A 27,582-nucleotide genomic window follows, 5' to 3' on the forward strand; every position below is an offset into this window, starting at 1 on the left:
TGAGCTTCACCCCCATCCTGTGCCTCCTCAGGACAGAGAGGGTTATTTTCTTCCTCTGTGTGCGTGGGGAGGGGGGATGTAGGGGGTGGCTACACCCAGCGATGCTCAGATCTTATTCCTGACTCTGTGCTTAGGAATCTCTCCTTCCAGACATGGGGGCACCATAGGGGATGCCAGGGATCAAACCTGGGTTGGCCGTTTGCAAGACAAGTGCCCTACCCACTGTACTATTGCTCTAACCCCAATTGTTTGGGGGGAGGGGAGTGGGCTAAACACCTTCCCCAGGCCCTCAAGATGATCACAGGACACACAGCACTGGCACACAGCAGTCCAGGAGGGCCCTGGATTCTGGGGCAGGAAGGAGCGGAGGATGGGTTGTATGTGTCTGCCACCATGAGAGGGTGTCGGGCTTAGGAACCACCCGAGGACTTGTAGAAAGAGAACCCAGAAGAACCTTCTGTTCTGAGTCAGGATCCAAGCATTCAGCAACTACTACCAGGGACCAAGAAATGGCTTCATTTTCTTTGACAAGTTTTTCTTTCTATCTTAAAAACAAAAAATGTGTCTGAGTGATAGTTTAGCCAGTAGGGAGTTTGCCTTGCAAAATGCCAACCTGGGTTCGATCCCCAGCATCCCCTATGATCCCTTAAGCAACCACCAGGAGTAATTCTCAGTGCAGAGCCAGGAGTAACCCCTGAGCATTACCAGGTGTGGCCCTAAAACCAAACCAAACAAAACTGTTCAAATTTTTCAGGGTCTGGAGCAGTAGTACAGCTGGTAGGGCACTTGCCTTGTATGTAGCCGACCCAGATTTGATCCCCGGCACCCCATATGCCCCCCCCAGTGCCTTCCAGAAGTGATTTCTGAGCACAGATCCAGTAGTAAACTCTGAGCATCTCTGGGTGTAGCTCAAAGAGGTTCTCCTCCCCCCACAAAAGAAAATAACAAAAATCTCTTAAATTTTTCTCTAAAAATAACTACTGTCCTGTCTTTGGGCTGTTTTTACTTTGCTTTTGTTTGGAGGGCATAAACAGCAGTGCTCAGGGCTTCCTGCTGATTCAGACTTTAGGGCTTACACCCAGGGGGTGGGGGGTGCGGGTTTGGGAGACCCTGTGTGATGCCAGGGATTGCCCCTGAGTCTGTAGCGTATGTGCAGGGCAAGTGCCTTAGTCTGTCTTTGGGCTGTTTGGGACCCAAAAGAGTTTTCCTCACGCCCTCTGGCAGAGACAAAGAATGCCCCCAACATAATGATGGAAAGGGGACCTGCCTTCCGGAGGTCCTGCTGGGAGCCCTTGAGAATCAGGCAGTGAGGCACTGATGGCCCTCATTAAAGGGACAGCACACAGCTCTGGCAGGATGAGGGAGCCGCCTACCAGACTGGCACCTAACAACGCACTCGCTGTCTGCTGGGGGTCGTGGCCCGAGCTCTCCCGTCCTTGGTGCCTCTCCAGCTCTCTGGGTGGGCTGGTGCTGGCTGGGGAGCCTCTGTTGGATTCCCATCCTGAGAAACCCACCTTCCCCTTCTCTCCCTCTAGAAGCATGTGTATGCGGCCATTGTCACCCCGCAGGTGGTCAGGGAGGAAGAAACCAGCGGGAAATCGGAGTACATGACCATGGTGAGGCTGGAGTTGGGGACCCCTCCTTGGGGTCACGGTGGTGGTGGTGGTGGGCCCGGCCTGGGGGTGGGCTGTGTGCGGAAGTTTTCCCCAGTGATGGGGAGGGCCTAGAGCGGAGCTTGTGCTGGAGAGAGGCGTTGCCTCAGACCCACTGTCCTTCCTGTCCAGCATGGCCAACCTTGCAACGGCTGAGAGTAGATCCACCAAGGCTTAATCCCCCCTCCTTGGGGGATTAAGAACGTGTCTGGACTCCAGGAGTATGGGGCAAAGGGTTCCTCTCTGTCCTCTCCAAAGGTCCCTTCCAACTCCTTTTTCATTTTGATTGTTATTGTTCAGTGTTTTGTTTTGGGAACCACATCCGGTGATGCTTAGGGCTTACTCCTGGCTTTGTGCTCAGGAATCACTCCTGCCTGGTCTCCGGGGGACCATGTGAAGTGGTGGGGACTGAACCTGGTTGGTCATATATATGGCAGTGCCCTCCCTGCTGTACTGTCACTTCAGCCTCCCTTCCAACTCTTAGTTGTTATATTTTTAATGCTGTGATTTTGGGGCAAGGGGAGTTCTCCCCTTTGGCAGGGGGTGGGGCATTCCCTACCATACTCTGCCCTGTGCAACTTGGACCAGCTTTTGAGCTTAATCCCAGTGGAGCTCAGAAGTCCAGGAGATGTCAGGAATTGAACTTGGGGCCTATCACACACCCGGCGTGTGCTCCATCCCTCGGAGCTCTCTCCCGGACCCAGCCATTGGCTTCTTGTATTTTGATGGAATCTAACCGCCAGGCAGGCTATGTGCTGAATTTCAAAGAGGAGGAACCAGGGTTGTAGCTCAGAGGTCGAGCGCTTGCCTTCATGTGAGAGGTGCTGGATTTGAACCCCAGCACCAGCCACACATACTAACACTAGGGATCTGGTTTCTACCTGCCTCCTCAGGCAGGTACAGCTTCTAGATGATGCACCTCGCTCACCTTGTACCTCACACTCCCCTCACACTCCCCTCACACTCCCCTCATGTTGGGGACTGGCCTTGGTAGCCCCTGTTTGTTTTCCCTGAGAAGGGAATGAGCAGGGGAAAAACTTGGCATGTGGGAGCGCCATGCCCTGGCGGTTGACCCTCTTAAGGGGGGCCTAAGGGAAGGTTGCACCTGATCCTCCATGGTGGGGCCAGCAGCTACATTCTCACTCCTGTCCTGTTTTGCTGAGAAAGTTCAAGGAACTGCCCGCATACGCATATGCAGCTGCAAAACAGAATCGCAGATAATGTAGCCCGCTCAACTTGGAACCCTTGGCTTTCCCATGGAGTGTGTGCTGCATACTATAAAAGTCAATGAGCTTTGCAATAAAGTCGCTGTATGCTTCATACAGTCCTGCCTACCCCATCTTTGCAGCTCTCATTCCCGCTGATGTTCGATTAGCTGCGCGGGTCACCCTCATAACTCACAGTCCCCTCACACTCACCTTATACCTCACATCTCACACTCCCCTCACATATCACAGTCCCCTCACATTCCCCTCACACTCTATTCACTCTTCCCTCATACTCCTCTCACACTTCCCTCATGCTCCCCTCATTCCTCACACTCTCCTCATATTTTACACTCCCCTCACACTCCCCTCATACCTCACACTCCCCTCATACTCACACTCCCCTCACATTCCCCTCATACCTCACACTCCTCTCACACTCCCCTCACACCTCACACTCCCCTCACATTCTCCTCACACCTCACACTCTCTTCATATTTCACACTCCCCTCACACTCCCCTCATACCTCACACTCCCCTCACATTCCCCTCATACCTCACACTCCTCTCACACTCTCCTCATACCTCACACTCCCCTCACACTCCCCTCACACTCCCCTCATACCTCACACTCCCCTCACACTTCCCTCACACCTCACACTCTCCTCATACCTCATACCTCTAACTCCCCTCACACTCCCCTCACACTCTCCTCACACCTCACACTCCCCTCACACTCCCCTCATACCTCACACTCTCCTCACACTCCCCTTATACCTCACACTCCCCTCACACTCCCCTCACACTCTCCTCACACCTCACACTCCCCTCACACTCCCCTCATACCTCACACTCTCCTCACACTCCCCTCATACCTCACACTCCCCTCACACTCCCCTCACACTCTCCTCACACCTCACACTCCCCTCACACTCCCCTCATACCTCACACTCTCCTCACACTCCTCTCATACCTCACACTCCTCTCACACTCTCCTCACACCTCACACTCTCCTCATACCTCATACCTCTAACTCCCCTCACACTCCCCTCATACCTCACACTCCTCTCACACTCTCCTCACACCTCACACTCTCCTCATACCTCATACCTCTAACTCCCCTCACACTCCCTTCATACCTCACACTCCCCTCACACTTCCCTCACACCTCACACTCTCCTCATACCTCATACCTCTAACTCCCCTCACACTCCCCTAACACTCCCCTCATACCTCACACTCTCCTCACACTCCCCTCATACCTCACACTCTCCTCACACTCCCCTCATACCTCACACTCCCCTCACACTCCCGTCATACCTCACACTCTCCTCACACTCCTCTCATACCTCACACTCCTCTCACACTCTCCTCACACCTCACACTCTCCTCATACCTCATACCTCTAACTCCCCTCACACTCCCCTCATACCTCACACTCCTCTCACACTCTCCTCACACCTCACACTCTCCTCATACCTCATACCTCTAACTCCCCTCACACTCCCCTCATACCTCATACTCCCCTCACACTCTCCTCATACCTCACACTTCCCTCACACTCCCCTCACACTCTCCTCACACCTCACACTCTCCTCATACCTCACACTCTCCTCATACCTCACACTCCCCTCACTCCCCTCATACCTCACACTCCCCTCACATTCCCCTCATACCTCACACTCCCCTCACACTTTCCTCATACCTCATATTCTCCTCATACCTCACACTCCCCCCATACCTCACACTCTCCTCACACTCTCCTCATACCTCACACTCCCCTCACACTCCCCTCACACTCTCCTCACACCTCACACTCTCCTCATACCTCACACTCCCCTCACACTCCCTCATACCTCACACTCCCCTCACACTTCCTTCAAACCTCACACTCCCCTCACACTCTCCTCATACCTCACACTCCCCTCACACTCCCCCCATACCTCACACTCCCCTCACACTCTCCTCATACCTCACATTCCCCTCACACTTCCCTCACATCTCACACTCCCCTCATAGTCCCCTCACATTCCCCTCACATATCACACAGTCCCCTCATACTCCCCTCATGCTCCCCTCACGCTACCCTCATGTTCCTCTCACACCCCCCTCACACTTGCTTCATACTCATCTCACACTCTCCTCAGTCACCTTACACTCATCTCACATTCACACACACTCACCTCACACTATCTCACACCTTCCATTCCTCACACCCCTTCACACTCACTATGCTTCTTCCCTCCCCACAGCGCCCAGTCTGGCCTTCTCACAGCCTTGCTGAGGGCCTTCCCAGAGACAAGTTGGTGCACTGAGGAGACACGGGCGACGTTGGCCTGGACAGAGCTGCCGCACCTCTTACCCTGTCCTGCCATGGCTGGCGCCACAGTGCTCTGCTCTGTGGAGGGCCCCGAAGCCAGGAGAAGCTCAAGGTCTGGAAGAACAGACCCCGCAGCGGGCCACTCAGGAAGGGATTGCTGGCTTGAAGCAGGGGGGTCCCTCAGGGCCTCCCCCCAGAGCAGCCCCTCCGTGGGGACCCTGTGCTTTGTGGAGTGGCTGGGAAGAAGTGCGGGAACTAACCCCACCCGAGTGATTCCATTTACCCATGACTCTCAATAAATGTGCTTTGTGGATGCTGTGTAGAGATCTTGGCTGAGGCCAATGGAGGACGCAGACAGCAGGGCTGACGGACATGGCCTGGGTTCAACATGCCCACATTTTTCTTTCCACCTGGTTTCTAGACTGGCTTCAGCAGCCATAACAGAGGAGGCTGGAGAGGAGGACGAGGAGGAGGAAGAGGAGGCCTGCCTCTGGCTTCTAACTCTGAGTCCCCCAAACCTTCCTCTTCCTCAAAGACCTGGCGTCAAGGCTGAGGGTAGAAGGCCCTGGGACCAGATGCTCAGTTATCCTGACATGAAACAGCGCTGTGGGAATCACATCCTCCTTTCACAGGGTTCTTTTGAGCAGGACCCCCCTGGTGTCCAGACCAGGTACCCCAGCAAACCCCGCTCTTCCTGACAATAGACTCAGGTGTGCCAAGCTGACCAGCTCTTTTGTATGGAAACTGGAGAATCAAGACCTTTCTCGGAGATCTAAGTGAGCCCATTTAGGGTCCAGGACCTGGAGGGTTTTTTTTTCTCTTTCAAATGTATTTTTTTCCCATTGAATTTGCTTTCTGGTGAGTCAGTTCTCATCTCCTATGAATTTTTAATTTTTAAGTAGGAGCCATATCCAGTAGTGCCCAAAGGCCACCCAGGCAACACCCAGCGGTACCCGGGATCCATATGGTGCCCAGGATGGGATGAAGCACATTTCATGCTAGACATACTCTTCCAGGTGATCCAGCCCCAGGCTTGTTCAACCTTCATGGTCTGGGCAAGGTGATATTTTGATTTGGTGTCTCACCTGGCAGTGCTCAGGTTCATTCCTGTCAAGGCTCTGGGGACCCTCTGTGGTGCTGGGGATCCAACCAGATTGGCCACATGCAAGGCAAATACCTTAACTCACTGTACTGGCCCCAGGGGAAGAAGCTTTTCACCCTTAACACCTATGTCCAGGGCTGGGGCGATAGCACAGCAGGGAGGGCATTTGCCTTACACGAAGCCAACCCAGGTTCGATTCCCAGAATCCCATATGGTCCCCCAAGCACCGCCAGGAGTAGTTCCTGAGTGCAGAGCCAGGAATAACCTGTGCATCGCTGGGTGTGACCCAAAAAGCAAAAAAAAAAAAAAAAAATGTCCCTCTTCTCTCCAGGGTGTGTTAGGGAGATCTCAGGGAGAACTCGTGTGGCCTCTCTGAGGGGACTCTTGGGAGACAGGAATGACAAATGAGTTGACTCGCCTTCTGCAAACAGTTTGGTTTTGTGAATGTGCCGTATTTCAAGTTCCCGGAACACCAGATGCTCCATATCTGAAGGCTTTTGCCAAAGGAGAGCAGCCTAGGGTGGGGGGAAGGCCGTAAAGAATGGAGCATTAATCCACTCAACGGGCAGAACCAGGAGGGGCACAGCCTTCTCCCGGGACCCATCGATCACACCCCTGCTTCCTGCTCCGGCCACTTTGCTCGCTCTTTCTTTCCCTGACAGTCAGTCACTGCACTCTCTACACCCTTTCCCATCAGCGTCGATGTCCACCCTGGTTGTTAGTTCTCTTTGTAGGAAAGACTAGCTACGGGCCAGAGAGGGGACTCAGTGGGCAGAACACAGGCTTTGCATGTGGGATTCCTGGGTTCAAGCCCTGGCACCATATGGCCCCCTGAGCACCACTTGGAGCTACTGACACAAAGCCAGGAGTAGCCCCTGAGGAATAAAACACAAGTGTGTGTGTGTGTGTGTGTGTGTGTGTGTGTGTGTGTGTGTGTCTGTGTGCGTCTGTGTGTGTAAGGAATCACACTCTTGCCAGATCCGCTTAGTTACTAAAAGTCCAAGAATATTAGGCTACAAGTTCTCTCTGACAGGAATATCCTCTAGCTAGTAGCAGACAAAGTGTCTGAGGCCCCCCTGACCCCCGGGAGCAGCTGCTTGCGTGTGTGGCCTGCTCTTCCTCCGGGAGGCAACCATTCCCACTTCTGTAAAACGTGACTTGCAAGACCTCTCTTTTTTAAAAAAAAATCAGGGAACTTCTGAGTTTGAAGAGAGCAGCAGGGAGTTAGCATGAAAATATAAGGGTCACTCAGAGCCGGTGGCCGGGCCTGTGGTCAGGACACTCACACGTGCCCATCCTGTAGTGCGTTCGTCCTCCCTCAGGGCAAGTTCTACTTCACTCTCTTACGATGCCTCTGACTGAAAATATTGCAGCTAAAACCCAGAAACAGACCAGGTGAGCCTTTGTTCTATCAGATATGTGAGTGTGGATCTAAGAATATGTGTTATGGTATTACAGGACAAAAGGGCCAGTGCACATACTCTGCTTGTGGGAAGCCCAGGTTTGAACCCCAACCCTGCGTGGTTCCCTGAGCGTCACCCCCAGGAGTGACCCTGGGCACTGAGCTGGAATAGGCCCCAAGGACCACTGGATGTGACCCCCAAATATAAACAAACAGTACATTGTAAACTGTGTTCTTACTGGGATGGAGTCACTTGCTTACAAACAAGATGGAGTTAAGTCTCTGAAGCCAGAGAATGAGACGCATGCAGCCTCATTCTTCGAGGCTCCAGGAAATGGCATGGGATCACATCACGTCATTTCTCTCAGCAGGATATGTTGCTGTCCAAAAAAGTCGTTGGTTGGGGGCTGGAGCGATAGCACAGCGGGTAGGGTTCGATTCCCAGCATCCCATATGGTCCCCTGAGCATCACCAGGACTAATTCCTGAGTACAAAGCCAGGAGTAACCCCTGTGCATTGTTGGGTATGATTCTCACCCCCCCCCCAAAAAAAGTCTTTGGTCACCAATGGCCAATGTCATTCAGAAATATCAAAAGCAGGACTTCCGGCCCCCAGATTGCCTGTCTCAAAGACACCGTCTTCTTTCTGCAGCTCTTCTGCTTTCTGCTTCATGCTGCTCTTGGCCCCGCAGGAAGCTGGGCCTTGAAGCCACTGGGCCTCTGGAGGTCCCCATGTGTCCAAGGGAGCTGGGTGGTGGGAGGGGGATTCTGTAGTGGCTTCCCACTGCCTGCCTCGCTCTGTTCTGCCCCTCTGCCCTTGGCCATGGAGGGCTGAGTGCTGAATGCAGCTATTTGGAGTTGGCATCTGTTTTCTCTTAGCCAGAAGCAGAGGCACTTCTGGAGCCATTTCTTTCCTTTTTGGGGGCGGGGGTGCATACCTGGTGATACTCAGGGGCTGCTCCAGGCTCTATCCTGGGGGCGGTGAGCCGGGGGTGGGGGGGGGTCACTTCTCTCAGTGCTCAGCTGGCCATAAACGGTGCGGGGGATGGAAACCAGGGCCAGTGGGTAACATGCCAGGAAAGCATGTTAATTCCTGTATTATCATCTTTCCAGCCCCTGGACTCTTTTTTTTTTTTAATCTTAACTGTGACTCCAAAGGAAGCTTCTGGAACCAGTGTGGAACCAAGCGAACAGCTTCGCTCAGTTTCTGGGTCTCGGAGGTTGAAATTTAAAAAAAGGAGGAGGCCGGCTACATCAAACCAAAACTCTCTGGCTGCATGTGCCTGCGGCAGCCGAGTGGCTGTGCAAAGCCGCCTGAGCCGGGCCTCTGCCCTCCCTCACACCTGAAGCCTCAAGGCCTGGGCCCTCAGGGCAGCCGACACTGCCTACTGGTCACTGGCACCTTCTCCCACCCCTCAGGGCCTGGCTTTTCCTGCCCTAGCAGCCACCAGACCCCGGGGAAGTGGCACAGACATCTGGGGACAGAGTCAGCCAAGCTCCAGGCATGGACGGCCACCTCGGGTCAGGGAGAGCCATGGATTAGCCTTTCTGCCTGGTCTCCGCCTGGCTAGAAACGCTTCTGTGTGGCTCAGTGGCCCCCACCACAGGCCCTCCCCATTCCCTGTCCAGATCCATTCCTCAGTCACTCGGCACTCGGCGTTCACCCATCCGCTCTCGCTCTCACCCACTCATTCTCTCACGTACACATACAGTCACACACTCGTCATTCTCTCATGCACTCATTCATTCGTGCACTCACTCAATCACTCATGCACTCATTCACGCATGCATTCACTCATTCACTCACCATCCATGCATCCACTTATGCACTCATGCACTCATTCATTCATGCATGCATGCACTCATTCATTCATGCATTCACTCATGCACTCATTCATTCATGCACTCATTCTCGAGCATTCATTCTCTCAGGCTCTCACTCATTCACGCACTCCCTCCCTCCCTCCCTCAGGAGTGCCCTGCGCAGCCATCACCACCTCTTCACTGTATGTCTGAGCCCAGCTGTGCTGCCCTCATTAGCTCCTCCACGCCCTCCTCACTGACACCTTCCTTAAGAATAGTCCCCGAGGCCCGTGGCTTCATATGTTCCAGGTACTTCCCTGGGCCTCTCGAAGCAAGATCTGAGGCCAGGACCTCCCCACTCAGGGACAGGCCACAGGACTGCTGGGAACAGCCAGTCTCTCGCCCAGAGTCCAGGCAAACCTGTCTCTTCACTGGCAATGACAGGAGAAGAATAACGGAGAGGCTCAGAGAACAGAATGCACCATTGCATGGGGGAGACCCGGGTCAGTGCCAGCGTCTGCCCTGAGCATCGCCAGTATGATCCCAGCTCTGCTGGATATGACCCTAGTGAGGAAAACCAAACAGAAACCAGTGCTGCTGGTTGCCGGTTAAGTGGGGCACCTCCAGGGCACAGAGAGGGCTATTTTCCTTTGGCCCTTTGATGCCCTGAGGGCCTATTGTGCCACCTGTGTTTAGTCCCGACAAAGGGGCACCCTGCTTAGAGTCTCCTCAAACCACCACCCCAGCTACTACTTGGGTATTGCCCCTCCTCCACCTGCCTTCCTCTTTCAAAAGAAAAATATCCCAACCTCCTCAACAGAACAGGGAAGTGTCCCCCACCCCCCACCCCCATAAGCCCTCCCCGGCCCCAGCTGTCCCTCTAGTTCCAGCTTCTGTCACCCACTTCCACATCCCTTCTTGGTTTTCCCTGGAAGGTTTTTTTGTTTGTTTGTTTTTTGTTTTCTTTTGCTTTTTGGGTCACACCTGGCGTTGCACAGGGGTTACTCCTGGCTCATGCACTCAGGAATTACTCCTGCTGGTGCTCGGGAGATCTTATGGGATGCTGGGAATCGAACCCGGGTCGGCTGCGTGCAAGGCAAACGCCCTTCCTGCTGTGCTATTGGTCCAGTCCTGTTCCCTGGAAGGTTTTAAGCACATTCTTGGCATCTCAGCATTTCATCTACTGGTCTCCAGGGAGGCTGACAGATACGCTGCTTGAGAGCCCAATGGGTGATGACTTTGGGGCCCCACGGGAACCCTTCCTGGCCTCCACCTGCTCGGTCACTGCCCACTGGCTGGGGGGAGGAGGATGCTGAGCTGGGCACTGCCAGCCAGGGACTGGAAAATGCCAGAGAGATGGAGCCAGCATCTCACAACCTGTCCTGGCTCCTGGCCCATCCCAACCTCATTTTCTTCTTGTGCCTCCTGTTTCCCCCCAAGGCCCCCCCCCCCCCGCCTTGCGGCAACTCCACATCCTACAAGCTGGCTCCTGATCTTGTGGTGTGTACTCTCATTTACTCTCTCTTAGAATATCCTTGGGGCCCACATGTGGCAGCTCCCCATGGAGAAGTGCTGATCTAGATCATTCACATCTCCAAGGTGCTTTTCTTCCAAGTCAGACCACAACTACCCCCCCCCCTCCCTGGGGGTTTTCCCTAGAGCAGGTCAATCTTTAGGGTAAAGTAACTTGGGGAGAGAGAACAGCGCAGAATCTCCTGCCCCCACGCCTGGCTTTCCTTGCTGGGGCCCCTTGCAGGGGCGCGGGTTGAGTTTCCTTCCCTGCCCCGAGCAGAGCTCCGGCAGCCAAAGACCTCCAGAACCAGCCACTACCATTCTGAGACCACTCTCCACACGCATGAAGGTACCAGCAGAGGAACAAAGGCATGCGGGTTCCAGGGCTGAGATCTCCAAACCTGCTCGGATCGGGGCTGAGCATCCTCCACCCAGATCCTCCATCTTCCAGTAGGCAGGGGTCACACCTACCAACTGACCCCCTGGCGCCGTGTAATCCCATCAACGGCCAAGACCCAGAGACTACAAAACCCAGCTCCCCCGAGCGACATCTTATTATCTCATTCTTACTTTTGGACAACTTGGCAGGCTACTGAATGTAACCTGCCCACATGGCAGAGTCTGGCAAACTCCATGTGGCGTACCCAATATGCCAAATACCAGTAACAATGATGGGTCCTCATTCTCCTAACCCTAAAAGGGCCTTGAATATGGCACTTTAAAATCTCAGGGCTAGGACGAAGGAGACGTTACTGGGGCCTGCTCGAGGCAATCGACGAACAACAGGATGATTGTGATTGTGAACTTGGGGAACTGAGAATCAGACCCTAGAGACAGCCCAGAGCCCTTTCAGAGACTCACTGCTTAGTGGTGCTAGGATCAAACCCTCACACACCAAGGCCAGTGTCCAACCTCTGTGCTTCAAGCCCTGTCTGCCCCCCTCTGGCCTCTAGTACATTATCAATGTCAGTGACTCTCTGCTTTATTGTGTGTGTGTGGTGGTGGTGGTGGGGGGAAACACAACCAGAAGTGCTCAGGGATCACTCCTGGCAGGTAACATACGGGGTGCTGGGAACTGAGTCCAGGTCAGCCGTGTGCAAGCCTTACCTGTTGTACTTCTGCGCTGGCCGCTTTTCTTCTTTTAGTGGACCTGGGCTACTCCGGAATGAACTAAAACCTGTGGGAGTCTGGGTCCCTCTCTGAAGGCAGTCTGCTAGGTTGCTGCCTGGGCTCGAAGCCTCACTGCTGGTTTAATAAACAAGTCCTCTTGCGCCTTTGAATTTAAGCAACAAACACCCGGTTTTTATGACACCTTACATAATTAATCATTATTCAAGACTATGATCCACCACCCTGTCCTTATGATGTCCTTACTGTTGATGGCCTGGAATCCACAGGCCCACAAGACACAGAACCCAAGGTCTGGCTGTCCAGAATCTGGTGTTTCACAGTTTGCACGGACAGGTTATGTCATGGGGTGGAAATGTCTGACAAATAAAGAAATTCTTACTTCCAGAAAGTCTTCCCCGACTCACTCATGTCCCTGAACTGATAGCAAAGAACACAACCACAAGAGGCTCCTTTTTTTGGATGTTTTTAAGTGACAAAGGAAAGCCCTCCTCAAGGCAGCTTAGAGAAAGGGGTTCCTTGATTACCTTTCAAAAGCCAAGGATTGTCCTGGCAGAGAAGAAAGGCAGGATACCTCTGGTGTTTGTTTTGGATGCAAGAAAGGCGGGGAACTTGGGCCCTTTCTAGAGAGACCTTTTTTTACGCCCTTCCACTTGCTTTGTGAATCTACCAACCACAAAATTTACTCCATCCCCCTTTCCTCGCTCATTTCCACGCTCCCTCTCTCTTTTTAGCAGTCACACTCCAGCCGGCCATATTAGAGAGATGGAAATAAAGCTTCCTTAATGTTGTTTGTGTCTTTGAAGCCCAGCGTGCAGTTTTGTTTATTTTTTTTTTAGCATTAACCACCCATCCGAGTAGCCCTCGGGCCCCCTACCCGCCCTCTCCTGGCCCTTCCCCGACTCCCCCAGCTCGGAAAATGCACACAGATTCCGGGCTCCCTCGCCCAGCTTCCAGCCTCACCGGGCTCAGCCTCCTTTTCTCTTTGGGTAAGTGAGCTGCAGGGCTGCGAGCTCAGAGGGGCCGCATCCAAGCATCCAGCTATGCCTGGGGCGTGTGGGGGGAGGGGGCCGGGAGGAGACTGGGCTGGGGACAGCCAGACACGGCACGGGGGGACAGATGGGTCACAGAAATGTTGGGCCAGAGGGTTTGAGTGTGTCCTGGGAATGACAGTGGTCAAGGGAGGGGATATGTGTGTGTGTGGGGGGGTGGTGTGGGGTTTGGGAGGGTCTCCCTGAAGTTCACTTAGGGAGGGGGTCAGGGCAGAGGATAGAACATTCTCTTCATGGAGATATATAGTGGCTGGAATTTGTAGGGTCTTGGGACTTAATGCAGCCATGGGGGGGTCTCCTTAGAGAATCTGGGGGCGTGGATTTAGGAATTTGGTGGATGGAGACCCAGAGAGAGGGCATGTGGTGGGGGGGCTGCAGGGAACAGGGGAGACAGTTGAGTCTGGCTTCCTGGAAGTGGGGAGCACTGACGTGTGGGAATGTGGGGTGGGGGTGGGTTTGGGGAGCTGGTGGCTGGTCTCTGGATGGGGCAACAACCTGCTGAGGCGGGCAGGGGTGGGAAGGTACCTCTAGCAGGAACCAGATGGAAAGCATGGAGGTGGGGGCCAGGGCGGGGCAAGAGACCAGGAAAAATAAAACAGAAAAATAAATCAAGTGAGGGGATCTGTGGACCACAGGGTTCGTCGCTTTTTAATTGGTCTCAGCATGGCCCTGCCTGGTCCCGGGCCCCAAGAATAAATTCACGTGATTGTGCATGGACTTCCAGGTGGGCCATTGAACCATCTCACAGGGAGATGTGTCAGCTGCTCTCTCACAGTTTCTCCGGATCTAAGCGGGCTCAGTGCTGATGCATCCGCCGAGGGGCGCGGTGTCCAAGGGCAGGGGGGCTGTTCTGGGCCGCTGTCTTGCACTGTGGGGTGGTGGGCAGCCCTGGCACCCCACACAGCAGGGAGCCCCGTGAGCTTTGCTGAGTCTAGCGATGAAGTGACAGCTGAATGGGTCACCCTAGACACTGGGGCCTTGAAGGCCTCGGCAGCCGACCTGGCTTGGAAGCCATCCCTGGCAGAGATTTCCTGAATCTAGACTTGCTCGTGTGCTTTTCCCAAGAAAGAATTCTCTGCTTTCCTGTTTTTGTTTGTTTGGGTTTTGGTGCTCAGGGCTTACTCCTGCCTCTGCACTCAGGAATCACTCCTGGTCAGGTTTGGGGACCCAGTGGGGTGCCACGGATCCAACCTGGGGCGACCACACGCAAGGCAAACGCCTCCTCGCCATCCTATCTATCTTATTGCTTGGGCCTGCTGTTGGGGTGTTTCTGAGTTGGGTCCCCCCAGAAGGGGCCTCAACAGTTCACTCGCGGGATGGCTATCTACCTGAGGGGGCACTGGGCCGCGTGCTCCACGGCAGGGACGGGATGCACATGCCCATGAGGTCACGTGACACGGCCCAGGCACGAGAGCCTCACCTGTGCAACCCTGCACAGGCCCATCCCCGTATCCCCGTGCAGTGCCACTGCCCCTAGTGTTCGGAAAGGGTATTGCTCTGCTGATGAAAACTGGGTATCAGCCTTACTCAAGAGCAGACAAAAGTTGGGGGGCTGGAGGAGCCGGAGAGGGAAGAAGCTTCCTGAGAACCTGACCTCAGTGTAGAGGGAAGGGGGGTGGGGGGCAAGTAGGAGCATGGGGTGGAAAGGTCGGGGCCGGGTGTGAGCAGGGCTGGTGGGAAGGAGTTCTAGCTGCTACAGATCTGGGAGGACTCGGGGGCCTAAGTGGGGACTTGATCTGTCCCTGAGAAGGGGGTCGCTGTGATGGGGATGGGAATGGGGGGCTGTGTCAGGCTGGGTCTGTGAAGGTGGTCATGGCACTGTTGAAGGCAAAGGGGACAAGCCATGCCCTGCCACCCGCAGTAGCACCTAGGCTAGTTTTTTTTTTTTTTTTTTTTTTTTAGTGCCACATGCAGCAGTGCTCAGTGGCTACTCCAGGCTCTGTGCTCTGGGTTAACCCCTGGCAATGCTCAGGGGACCATCTGCGGTGTCAGCTACTGAATCAAGGCCTGCCCCATGCCAGGCAAGCACCTTCCCCTGCTCTCGCCAGCCCAGAATCTAGTTTTTAATTAATAAAATCCAAATGTGGCCTTTTTCCCCCAACCATTCCCCTCAAGAAGTCCAGGTTATGTTAGAAAGTGATGTTTTATGACCCAGCCCACTGTGGTCATCTGCTGGTGGGGACAGGGACCCGGACATGTGGGGGCAATGCCAGCTCTTTCTGACGTGTTCACTGGGTGCTACTTAGCTTGCGGAGTCCAAGGGTGACAAGATAAACCAGAGCTGGTTCCCGGGGAGCAGGCCTAGCACGTGCCATGCCCAGGTTCCTCCCTTGACATCGAAAGATCCCTGACCCCAACCCACCCAAAGAACCCACTCCCTATTGAACTCATGCCCAGTTTATCAACCAATAACACCGTTGACAAGGGTGACAATTGTGATTATGGAATCTTGGGGAAGGGCAGCGTGAATGTAGGAGAGTGAAGCACAGAAGCTTCCAAATAGCCCGGTCCAGTGGGTGCCCCCATTTTACAGTTGAGGCAACCAGGGGCTGGGGAGTCCACACTCTGGTCTGTGACCAGACAGGGGTCCCAGAGTCTTGGCCACTGCACCACCATCCAACTTCCTGTCCCTGGGATCTGATAGGAGACAAGGCAGCGCTATTGGAACTGAGCCTTTGTGTCTGATTTGTAGGGTGTATGAATGCACCTCACATGCAGTGCGGGGCTCCACCTGTGTCAAGGAGTGAAGAAGTGGGGTGTGTAGGGGAGAGGCGGCACTCTGGGCTCAGCAGGGCATGTGGGAGGCGGCAGGGGGAGGAGCAGCCCTCCACTCAGGGCCAGGGAGGACCCGGGGCTTGAGATTGACATCCAGAGATCTGGTCTGGTCCTGAAAGCAACAGGGGCCAGGGTCGGGTTGGGAGGGAGCAGTGATGGGCACGGGCTATCTGGGGGTACATGAGGCTGGGGGAGGGCCACCATGGGGCCGAGGGGTGCTTGCCTGGGAGGTAGAAGACAGTGTGCCCCAGACAATGTGTCTGCTTAGAACGACTCTCTCTGTGTCTCTGAAGCCAAGAATGAAGCCAGTCTAGCTTCTAGGGTGCTGTGGGTGGGGAGGAGAGAAGCGAATCAGCCCGTTTCCAGAGGGCGCTGGCGGGAAAGAATCGAATCCCGCAACCTCTGAAGGCCGAGCCTGTAGCAGGTGCCCCAGGCCGAGGCATCCTGGAAAGTGGGAGGTGGGCACTGGTGGCAATTTAGGACAAAGAGCCAAAGCCACATCCTCACATGCTGGTGGTCATACCCCCTTCCTGGGAGCTGGTGATGAGGAGTCCCAGACTCAGTCCCCAGGGGGCTGCCCTGGTGTGGAGCTTCTTTGCCCAGGACCCCCCTCAGACAAGGCTTCCAAGGTCAGCAGTGATTTCAGGTTCCTGGGACCCCTTGGACAGGCACAGGCCCTGCCACACCATGCACCCGCCTCTTGGGCTCCAGCTTGGTCACTTACTGGAAACTTCAGCTCTTTATTTCACTTGTTCTCCATTTCCTCTGTGGATAGTGGAGGGGGGGCAGGGGAGGGAAGGCAGGAAGAAATGTGTCTGTGTCCTGGGTGGTTATAGATACCATGCAAGGTCTTGTTTGTGGGTGAGTGGCCGGGCAGGGAATCTGTCTGTGGCCCCCACAGGGGATCTAGCTACTTTCCCCAAACCACCAAGTTTATCACGAGATCAGGACTAAGCTCATAGCACCGAGCTCATAGGATGTCATTCTTGTTTCTCTAGAACTGAAGTGCCTGAAAGGTCTGAGCATGTTTCTGTGAGGGATGGGGGGCATACTCCCATTGGTTCTTGTGGTCAGCTCTGTGCTTGGGGGTCCCTCCTGGCTATGTTTGGGGGACCCTGTGGTGCTGGAGATTGAACCCAGACGTCCTTCCTGCAAAGCTGATGCTCCAGCCCTTTGAGCAGTCTTCTCACCCCTGAGCCAGGATCTTGGCAAAGGCTCAAGGCTCAAGTGGGAGCCTCCAGGGCGTCCCCTGGACTGCCTGTGTCCCTCCAAGAAAACTCAGACCCTCCCCTTCCTATCTGGTGTAAAACGGGGCTCCAAGGGACCATTCCCCGGGCCTCCTCTGCTCCTCCGCTTCCTCTCTCCGCAGTTGGGCACTCCGACCACTAGGGGACACTCAAGTCCCTCCCAGTGCCGCGTCTCTGGGATGCGGCAGGCAGATCCGCATTGCACCTCTCTGCCGAGCTCTCCCTTGGCCCTGGCAAGGGCCCCTCGCTCTGCTCTGCCTGGGAAAGTGGGGAGGGCTCGGTGAGCTCAGGTTTTCATCCAAGTGCGGCTGCAGGGCTGAGTTGCCCGGAGGCTCCTTTTGGCCGGAGACCGGAAGAGGGAGCGGCAGGAGATGCGGGGAGCCCAGGACAAGCCCTGCCAGGCTAGGTCCCCGTGGAATTCTCTGCAGAGAGGAGCTGGCGCTGGCAGGCCTCACATATCTGCTCCTGGCCAGGCGACAAGCTAGAATTAGGTGCTTTCGTAAAGGACGAAGCTTTGCTCACACCTGGCAATACTCACACCTGGCAATACTCACACCTGGGTGTGGTGGCCAGTGGAGGTGCAATGACTCCTCTGGTGGACAGTAACCCCAGAGTGTCAGGGCACTCCACCCAGGGCCCAGGGCCAAGAAGGGACCAGGACTCACATCCTGCCTCCAGCTACAGAGTGCAGCTTCCGGAACCGGAACCAGGGAGCCGTGCTCTGCAGGGATGCCCCAGGCATCCTGGGCCAAGTGCCAAATCTGGGGAGGGGGTCCCCAGGAGCTGGTCTGAGGGTTAGCCGTCTGTTGGGAAGCCCTTCTAGAAGCCCCTCCTCTTTGGGGGGGCAGCCCCTGAGGAGAGAGCGGGATGATGGGGTCCTGTGTGTGGTGTGGTGAGGGTCAGGCTGGCCCCACGTGCCCCACGCTTGATGGAATTCCCTTGTTTCCTTCTGAAGGAGCCCTGGAGGTGCGTGTGACCCTCTGCGTTTGTCAGAGGAGGAACCTGATGCTTAGAAGGGGAAGGAGCTTGCCCAGGTTCTCATGCTGGGGATGAGCTCAGGGCTGACAGGACCCCCTTGTCCGCACGAACAACCCCCCCCTCCTTTCCACAGATGGCTCCCTCACCAGACAGCTAACTGCTCCTTGTCCCGTGCACAAGTGATAGCTGGACTCACTCAAGAACCAAACCCTCCTGCCGAGTTCCAGCCCTAGCCTATGACCAACCTGAGTCTCCCCATGTGGACCCCCACCTCCCCCCCCCCGCCTTCATCTTGTGTTGGCTCCTGTGAGTTCCTTGATGTCTCGATGCCTGGAAATCCCCGGGACTGGGGGAAAGGGCTCAGTGGACTAGGGGCCCAGTCTCCATCCCTGGCACCATGGAGAGCAGCCTCAGAGCATCACTGGGCAAGGGCCGAAAAGCAAACAAAACTAGACTCAACCAAGCCCCCTCAGAGCGCCCCCCTCAGAACCCCTGCTCTATAATAACGTCCCTCTGCTCTGTTATCGGGCTTTTAAAATTTTTATTTTAATTTTGGGTCACACGCAGCTATGTTCAGGGATCCCTCCTACCATGCTCAGGGATGGAACCCAGGTCAGCCACATGCAAGGCAGGCGCCCCTCCCTCCCTCTGCCCGATCACTCCTGCCCCTCTGCCCCCTTTCTTGCAGCCAGTGGCACTGCCCGGCCTGATTGGCTGCTGGTGCCTGTCCTGGAAGAGGCTGGGGTGGGGGGGTTGACTGCTGCCCCCGCATGTCCCTGCCCAGGTCAATGTTGGAGCCTGAGTTGGGATTTAGAATATTCACCAGGACTGGAGCGACAGCACAGCACAGCGGGTAGGGTGTTTGTCTTGCATGGAGTCAACCCGGGTTTGATTTCCAGCATTCCCTATGGTCCCCCGAGCACTGCCAGGAGTAATTCCTGAGTGCATGAGCCAGGAGTAACCCCTGTGCATTGCTGGGTGTGACCCAAAGAGAAAAAAAAAACACAACTCAGTAATGAGGAGCTGGTCTGTACCTCTCCTTACTGCCTGTCGCTCTGAGAGAGACAAATCCTCCACCTTGAGATCTGGGTCACATTGGGGGAGCCCCAAAGAATGGAGGACATCTTGCGGTGCCACAGTTACAGAGGAATTTGCAGGCCTGGGGACGGGGATGGGGGGACCTTCACATCTGCGCCCTGGGGGGCGTGGCTGAGAATGTCTGAATGGCCCAGGCCTTCCTCAGCCAGTACCCCTGCGGCCTCCTGCTCAGGCGTGCACCCTGAGGACCCTACAGGCACCTGCAGCGCTCACCCCCAATACAATACCCCTTTGCCCTCTCCTGGCTCTTAGCCAGGACATCCCTCAGCCTCCTGTCTCCAGAGGAACTTCCTGTCCCATCGGGGCCAGCCCCCGGGAGAACACCCTTCCTCGCCACCTCTCACCTGCCCAGCGCATCTGCCCTCTGTCATACTGCCAGAGCCTGGAGGGGTGCCCAGCGCTGGGGCTCTGGAGAGTGATGATTTCCCAATCCCCGCCTGTCCCGAGGGCTGCCTGCCCACCAGGGGCCCTGCGACTCTGGCAGGGAGGCCTTTGTGGACACAGGGAGGTTGCAGAGGTGGAGAGGAAGGGTGAAACTGAGGGCAGCTCTGCAGAGGAAGCCGGTGAAGGCAGCCGGTGGTAATGGCCAACATGGGGTGGGTGGCCAGGGGCGGATGACCTGAGGTCTCTCCCTGACTCTGCACCATCAAGGGGCTCTGGCATCCGGTTCCCGCCCTCTTTCCCCTGACTCATTGACTACCTGCACCAGGCGCCCTGGGCCCTGGCTCTCACCCGCTCCTGCTCTTGTCTGCAGTGCCCTTGGGGCGCAGCATGGAAGTCACCGTCCCCACCGCCCTCAATGTCCTCAACGGCTCCGACGCGCGCCTGGCCTGCACCTTCAACTCCTGCTACACCGTGAACCACAAGCAGTTCTCGCTCAACTGGACCTACCAGGAGTGTAGCAACTGCTCGGAGGAGATGGTATGTGGGGACCCGGGGGGTGCGTGGGAGGGCAGCGCCTGTCCGCGGGCTCCCACCAGCAGGGGGGCGCCCCAGCCTTGACACCCCACCGTGGGGGGCGCCTCCCGCACCCCAGTTCCTCCAGTTCCGCATGAAGATCATCAACCCCAAGCTGGAGCGCTTCCGGGACCGCGTGGAGTTCTCGGGGAACCCCAGCAAGTACGACGTGTCGGTGATGCTGAGGAACGTGCAGTTGGAGGACGAGGGCGTCTACAGCTGCTACGTCATGAACCCGCCCGACCGCCACCGCGGCCACGGCAGGATCACGCTCAAGGTCCTCCTGGAAGGTGAGGGGCGTGGGGAGCCCCCTCCCCACTGCCGTCCACGTGACCCTCCCCCCACCCCCCGCGACAAACCCCTAATCACGGCGTGCTAGGTCTTGACCCCCGATGGGTGAGCGGTGCTGCGTGAGCCACCCCCCAGCCCGGGATCCCCTGAGGTTTTTTTAGGGTGCTTGGGGTTAGAGGTCAGTGGTTAACATGAGGCTTCTCTTGGGGTCAGAGATGCCCAGCTGGGCTCAGGAAGCCCCTCTGGACAACCCTCGGCCAACTGGCGAATGGCTCAGTGCCAGGGTTCAAGAGCCGGGGATGGGGATCACCCGCCTCTCCTCCCCTGTGGGGGCCTGCTGGACCACACCGGGTGATGCTCCGGGGCAGTGCGCTGCGCATGCGCATGCGGCCTCGCCTGGTACCGTCTCCCTCCTCCTGGCTGGGTTTTGCTTCTTTGGGGCCACACCCAGGGCTGCTCGGGGCTCCCTCCAGGTGGGGTTTGGGGGACCATACACGGCTCTGGGATCTGCCCAGGTTGGCCACCCGCAAGGCCAGTGCCTCCTCAGGGGGGGATGGGGCCCCCCTCGGTCCCACAGCTCCGTTGCTTCTCCTCCCCCAACAGAGCCCCCGGAGCGCGACTCCACGGTGGCCGTGATAGTGGGCGCGTCCGTGGGGGGCTTCCTGGCCGTGGTCATCCTGGTGCTGATGGTGGTGAAGTGTGTGCGGAGAAAAAAGGAGCAGAAGCTGAGCACGGACGACCTGAAGACGGAGGAGGAGGGCAAGACCGACGGGGAGGCCAACGCGGAGGAGGGCGCCAAGTAGCGCCCACCTCGCACCCCGGCCCGCACCAAGCGCCCCTGCCCGCCCTCTCAGTGTGTGTCTCTCCACCCACCCCGGGACCCCCACCAGGGCCTCTCCTGACCTCTCCCGTCATGACCCCCGCCCTGCGCCCAGGGCGACCCACCTCTCTCTCATTTGGGAAACCTGCCTGGGGTCTGGGATGAGGGGGACCGTAGGCTCAAAACTACTTGTGGGGGTGCCCCGAGGGAGGAGGGCAGTGGGGGGCTGACTTCTGGTGCCTGCCTGGCCAGCATGCTGATGGATAGGCCGGTGGCCACCTCAGGGAGGAGACAGTGTGGGCATCTCTGGCCTGCAGGGGCCCTGGGACTGGGGGGAGGGGCTGCTAAGGGGATTTCTCCTGGCATGGAAGGGCCTGGATGCAGCAAACAGGGGACAAGACCTGGCCCAGGGCACCCCACTCACCCCGAATTCCCTCATCGCTGATCCTACCTGCTGGCTTTGTGGTGACCGGGTGTCCCCTGGGATTTGGGGGACCCTTTACTGGGAACGCAGGTGGAGGGATTGGGAGTCCTAGGCCGAGGTCACTTTCCACCGTCATCATGGAGTTGGCTCTCCTCGGCAGGCTGGAGCGGGTGCTGGGCGGGGCCCATGTCTGTCACAGGAAGGTCACTCTGAGCCCCCATATGGGCTCATGTCACCTCTGGAACCAGGACCCCAGCCCTGCCCAAACCCCTCTGGGGAAGAAAGTGGGACTCGGGGGCACCAACCTTCACTGCCATTCTAACTCCCATTCAGAGGAAACAAAGCCTCCACAGAGGGAGGGCCACCGAGAATTTTCTAGAACATTCCTGGGAAGACCCTCCAAGTTCGCCTCAGATGACAGGCAGGAACGAGGTTCAAAGGCAGAAAGGTGGACTGGGGGTGACCCTGCTTCTGCTCAGGCTCCCCACCCTCATGGGACTCTGGAGTCAAAATCTTCCCAGTGAAAGGCCCTGTGACATGGGAGGGAGTCTGTGGGGAGGGAGGTGGGGGTGTCACTGCTCCCTCCCAGCCAGTCCATTTGGGGGGCATGAGCGCTGCCCGGGGGCCTGGGCTCCTTTACCACCCCATCCATCCATCCATCCATCCATCCATCCATCCATCCATCCATCCAAGTCCCTGGCAGGGACACACACAAAGCCATACTGGGAGAGGGGGAACTGCCCAGGATGTCTGTGCATTGAATTCCTGCTACTGCTTTGGGGTCTGCAGGTGGGGAGGAAGGACATTTCAGGTCTGGGGTCTGGGAAGGAGACAGGGAGGGGAGGACGAAGTGGCCAGGGAAGGGGAGAAGCCAGGGTGTCTGTGGGCAGCCAGCTAGCCAGCCCCCAGGTGGGGTGTCCATCTGGAAACTTCCGGGGCGGGACTCAGTACCTAACTGCCAATCAACACACTGCCATTGGGGGTGGGTTAAACCCACCAGGCTGTCCAGGCCACCGGACACTGCCTGCGCTTCCAGCCACACTGCTGCGGGGGGGGGGGGGGCGTAGGGCAGTGCCCACTTCTGCAACTGCCAGCAGGTCTCCTTCATGGGCACCCTCGGAAGTGCTCCCTCCTCTCTCCCAGGGGGATAGGAACCGGGCTGATACTGGGGGCTTGCCCCCGCCCCCACTCCTAACATTTAGGGGACTTACTTGCAAGCTGCCGAGATTTCCAGTCCCAGCTCTGCCCTGCCCTAGTGGGCCTGCAGGAGAGGTCAGTGAAGAGAGAGCCCCTCCAGGAGCAGAGATGCGACCCTGGTGTGACCTTCTCCAGACTCCTGGGAGCCCTCCGGCAGCTCTCCAGGGGCCGGGAGGTGGGGGATGACACGGGGACATCACCATGCAGGGGTGGGGAGTCAGCAGATGTTGCCCCCGCAGCCTGCTTTCTACCATCTGTCAGCCAGCCACCCTCCCACACGGCGGGATTCGAGCCCCGTCGATGACTGCACGCTCACTGTTCTCTGATGAGTCCAGTCTGCTGGGGTGCCCCCCCACCCCCCATTCCCACCCTCTCCTCCCCGTGTCTGCTCCTCCTCAGGAAGGGCCTGCGGGAAAGAGGCCAGGCTGGCCAGCGCATGAGGTTTTGCTGCTCAGACTAGAGTACCAAGACAATTTCAGGACTGAGAAGCCGTGAGGTGCCTTGGAACGGACTTTGGAAATAGCCCAGTTAGGGCCCAGGGACAGTTGTTCCCGGTTTCATAAAACGGGAAACATCCCAGTGGGGTTCATCTTTCTCCCTGCGAGGCCCCTCGGGAAGTCTGGGCTGGGGGCTACCGACAGGGTCAGGTTCAGCGGATGGACAATGGGAGGCTGAGTCCGAGAGGGCGGCCTGGGGCAGGAGCAACTCCGGGTTCCGGGGTTCCGACCGTCCTAAGGGCGGGCGGCCCACGCCCCTGAGCCCCTCGGTGGTGTCTGCCTTTATTGGAACTTGCTGATGCACTTGTACATAGACTATATATAGGTAGAGAGAGATTATATATATAAGTATACAACATCTCCACCCACCCCTAAAGTTACACGGGGGGCAGGGAGGGACAATCATTCCTCAATGTTTTGAGTTGATTCACCAAAGGCAAAAATTATAGAATGTTCTTGCTCTTCGGGCACATGGGGGCGGGGTGGAGCCAAATCTCAGGCGTTTCCTAGGTCTCAGGTGCCATGTGGTGGCTGGCAGGGGTGGAGGGGACCAAGGTCGGGGTCCTCCGGGCCCCCCCCCCCCGCGCTGTGCCGTGCCTGCTGGCGCAGATGAAGTCTCTCGTCCTCTATCACTTAGGTGTACTGGCGACAATAAACAGATTGTCTCCCCGGATCTCCCTGGAGTGCGACTTTTTTTTCTGGGGTACAGAACGGGGATGTGAGGTTGGCCAGGACTTGGTTGGGGACCCCAAACCACTCTTCCTGGTGAGCCTGTTCACTGCCAATTCCGGGCAGGGATGGGGTTGGGCACTTGTCCTCTCTCGGTGATGGAAGGGTGGTACTCAGCAGAGGGCTGGGCCTGGGGTCTGAAAGGACATCCACCCTCCAGTGCACCCCCCCCCCCAGCCCTGGCACGGATGGGCGAGCGGTCAGGGAGGGCATCACTGAACAGAGGGACGTGGAGATGCAGCAGGAGGTCCCGGGATCCCAGCTGCTTCCTTTGTGGGTGGAAACAGTCCCTGGCACTCAGGCTGGCAGCTGCTTTCTGTTCCAGAACATTCTCCCCGAGTACTTGGGAGGGCAGCAGCTCACTCCTGGAAGGGCTGGGTTTGGCTCAGAGCTCCCCTAAATGATTCTTTGGCCCAGCACCTCAGCGCCTGTGGGCATAGCGCCCAGGGGACCCAGCTAGTCATCTGTGGGGTAGTGCCCGAGGGATCAGGCGGTGTCAGGAGTCGAACCCAGGCCTCCGGAGCACAAGGTAAAGCCTCTCTGCCTTGCGCCACGTTCTCATAGTTCCCGCGTCAGGATAGTTTCTGTCATTTCTCTGGTTTGGGGGCCACACCGACAATGGGGTCATTTCCAGCAGAGTTTTGGGGGGCTTCCAGCAGAGTGAGGGGTTGGCTCCCAGCCTCCCCCATGCAGAGTTTCAGTGCCAGCCCTCTCTGGCCCAGGCTGGAGGGGGGGGTGTTTGCAGAGGGAGCTGCCCTGTGGAGGGAAGAGCTGGTGCTCCCCACCCTACACCCCATCCCTGAAGGAGAGGTGAGGGCACAGCCCTGGAGATTCCCTCCATTCCTGGGGAGCCCCCTGGAGGCTAAGGCACCGCCCTGACCCGCCCACCAGTCATTGCCCTGGGACAGGGGGATGGGGGTGTCTGCAGAGATCCTTGCTCAGGTAAGAGGGAGTGGGGTACAGAGCAGGTATACTGGGGAGAGATGGGGGGTCCCCTAAACCACAGGTCACTCCTGGCATCCAGAAGGGAATAAGGGTCAGTGTGGGGCATGGACTGTCAGGAGAGGTCCAGGCTCCTGCCCCCATCCCCCCACCCCCTGCTCCAGCATCGGGCCCTGACCTCGGAGTGGACCCTCTCCTCCAGGAAAGCTGCAGCACAGCCTATTATAAATTCAATCCAGGGGCCAGTGTGGTGGAAGAGAGGGGAGGGCATCTGCCAGGCAAGCAGCTGACCTGGGTCCAATCCCCAGCACCCCAGAGGGTCCCCTGAGACCCTCCAGGAGTGATTCCTGAGCACAGAGCTGGGAGCAACCCCTGAGCACTGCTGGCGGTGGCCCCAAGGCCAAACCGAAACAAAACAAAATACAATCTGAGCATCTGGAGTGCCAGGGGTTGAACCCGAGTTCTTACGGGTGAACCCTACCACTGAGCTCCCTTCCCTGACTTGGGCCTCAGTTTTCAAAGCTGAAGTTCAGAGAGGGGGAAGTAACAGACAAGAGGCACGCAGTGACCGAGCAGAGTCTGGGCTGGGACCCAAGTCTGCTCTCCCGTGGCAGCTTCTCCATGGGACCTCCCGGCCTTGGACTCCGGATCCTGAAAACTCGCCCCACTCCCACAAGCAGCCCCGCGGCCCCTGGCTCCCCCCAAAACCTCGCCCACTCCCCTACTCCCGGCAGTTGGCCCCCAGGTCTCTCGCACCCCCGAATCATCTCCCCTGAGGCCTGCAGGTTCGTGTCTCTGCAGCTGCTACCATGCTGTGTTGGGGGCCACTCTGGGGTACATGAGGACTCTGAGGGGCTCAGCTAAGAAGGCACAGCTGAGAGGCAGAGGGGTCTGGCCAGAGAAGGGACCCAGGGACCGGGCCCAAGGGAGTCAGGAGCGGGTGGCCCCGTAAGGCAGCGTTTGCTCTGGCAGTGATGCCGTTGTCCACGGGTTGCTAGGCGGGGGCAGTGGGTGGATTCGGGGGTACCGGGCATCCATTGCTTCACTTCTCCACTGGGACCCTCTGGCTGCCCAGTGGGGTCAGGTGCGCTGCAGCCTCAACAGCGCCTCCTGGTGGCAGGGGGCAAGCTCGTCTGATCTCCCCGGTTCATCCCCAAGGGCAAAACCAAGCTCCACCAGTGCTGGCAGCTGAGGCAAGTATTGATCAAGGGCTGGGCCAGGGGTGAGTTTCTCGGAGGCCAGGAGCTCACGGCCCGGAAGGGATTGAAGCCTCGTGGGACATTGCAGAGGAGCGAAGCAGCCAGCACTCTCAGATGGTTTCCAAGGGATGGAGAGAATGCTGACAGCCACCGAGACACTCCCGCCTGGTGTCCCCGCGATGGCTCCGGACCCCGCGCACCCATCCCTCTGTGCCAGCCTCCTTTGGTTGCAGTGCCGGGAATTGAACCCAGGGCCCCATGCATGGAAGGCAAGTGCTCAAGCCGCATCCCTGTCCTGGCAACATCTGTCTCACTGGATCTCGTCATGGTGGGTTGCGGGGAGCATGAACCGCTGTTTATGGGGAGAAGTAAACCGGGAGGGGGTGGGTACTTGCAGCGAGGCACTTGCAAAGAACTTGCAGTGTCTTTCCGGAGATCAGGCAGAGACTAAGCCGCAGCCTTGCGCCCCAGTGGCCTGTCTCTGTGGTCAGAGATGTGGATAAAGCGCCCCTGTGCTGGGGACTCATGAGGGGGTGACAGGGGTGGTCTCAGGACTGGAGCAGAGGTGGAAGCCCTGGGTTCCGCCCCCACCACTCCATGCCCCTACCCCAAACAAAGCCAGGGCAGGCCCTGAGCACTGTGGGGGCATCTCTGCCCCCCCACACACAGAGGGTTCACGCCCTCAGACTTTGGGGTTCGGAAGGTTCCAGGGTGGGCCCACGCCCAGCTAGAATGTGCCTGGAGGGTGTGAGGGGGTGAGAGCTGGTAGACACCCAAGGTGAGTTCCCACCCAGCACCCACCTCAGCTCAGGGCCTGGGTCTACCCTAGGGGTGCACGTTTCTTCTCCCTTTCTCGGCTCCAGAGAGCACAGCTCTGCCCTAAATGATGAACACACAGAGGCAGGCCTGGAGCATGGGGTGCCGGGGCACCCACAAGTAGGGGGAGGGTGGTCCAAAGGAGCCCACTCGGAATGCCCCTGGGCAGTGAGGGGGGATTGAGGGGCCTGGAGGTAAAGGCGAAGCCCTCTCAGGGCCCTCTGCCCCCAGCCCTGCCCGGCAAGCACCCTGGGCCCTAGGTTAGCTCCTGGCAAGCAGCTCTGTCCCCTGACCGTCATCTCCTGCCGCCCACCGCCTTCCTCTGGACACCAGAACCCCTACCTCAGCCCACAGGCCGGGGCTCTGTACCCCATGTCCCACACCCCAACTTCCTCAAGCCCCCCTCGTCCTCCAGGAAGGCTTGCCTCTGTCTCATC

General features: G+C 57.4%; 2 protein-coding genes across 2 annotated transcripts in view; both read left to right on the forward strand.

The window, feature by feature from the left end:
- The window catches only part of JAML (junction adhesion molecule like), a 35,360-nt gene extending 30,011 nt beyond the window's left edge, over window positions 1-5,349 (forward strand). Inside the window, exons 9-10 of the mRNA XM_056107652.1 lie at window positions 1,536-1,616; window positions 5,110-5,349. Coding sequence (XP_055963627.1) covers window positions 1,536-1,616; window positions 5,110-5,172 — 144 coding nt within the window. The 3' untranslated portion in view covers window positions 5,173-5,349. The remainder of the gene's footprint in view (window positions 1-1,535; window positions 1,617-5,109) is intronic.
- A 7,501-nt stretch (window positions 5,350-12,850) lies between these two features.
- Window positions 12,851-21,497, forward strand: SCN2B (sodium voltage-gated channel beta subunit 2). Its single transcript, XM_056107656.1, has 4 exons — window positions 12,851-13,112; window positions 20,028-20,194; window positions 20,310-20,520; window positions 21,125-21,497. Exons 1-4 carry the CDS (start codon window positions 13,043-13,045, stop codon window positions 21,322-21,324), a joined length of 648 nt encoding a protein of 215 aa, XP_055963631.1. The 5' UTR covers window positions 12,851-13,042; the 3' UTR covers window positions 21,325-21,497.
- Window positions 21,498-27,582: the final 6,085 nt, after the last annotated feature.

This window comes from Sorex fumeus, unplaced genomic scaffold, assembly GCF_029834395.1.
Source record: "Sorex fumeus unplaced genomic scaffold, SorFum_2.1 ptg000169l, whole genome shotgun sequence".
NCBI lineage: Eukaryota > Metazoa > Chordata > Mammalia > Eulipotyphla > Soricidae > Sorex > Sorex fumeus.

Coding starts and splice junctions, on each gene's coding strand:
- SCN2B (XM_056107656.1), top strand. CDS start 13,043: ATGCACACAGATTCCGGGCTCCCTCGCCCAGCTTCCAGCCTCACCGGG. Junction 13,113..20,027: donor CAGCCTCCTTTTCTCTTTGG/GTAAGTGAGCTG, acceptor TCTTGTCTGCAG/TGCCCTTGGGGCGCAGCATG. Junction 20,521..21,124: donor GCTCAAGGTCCTCCTGGAAG/GTGAGGGGCGTG, acceptor CTCCCCCAACAG/AGCCCCCGGAGCGCGACTCC.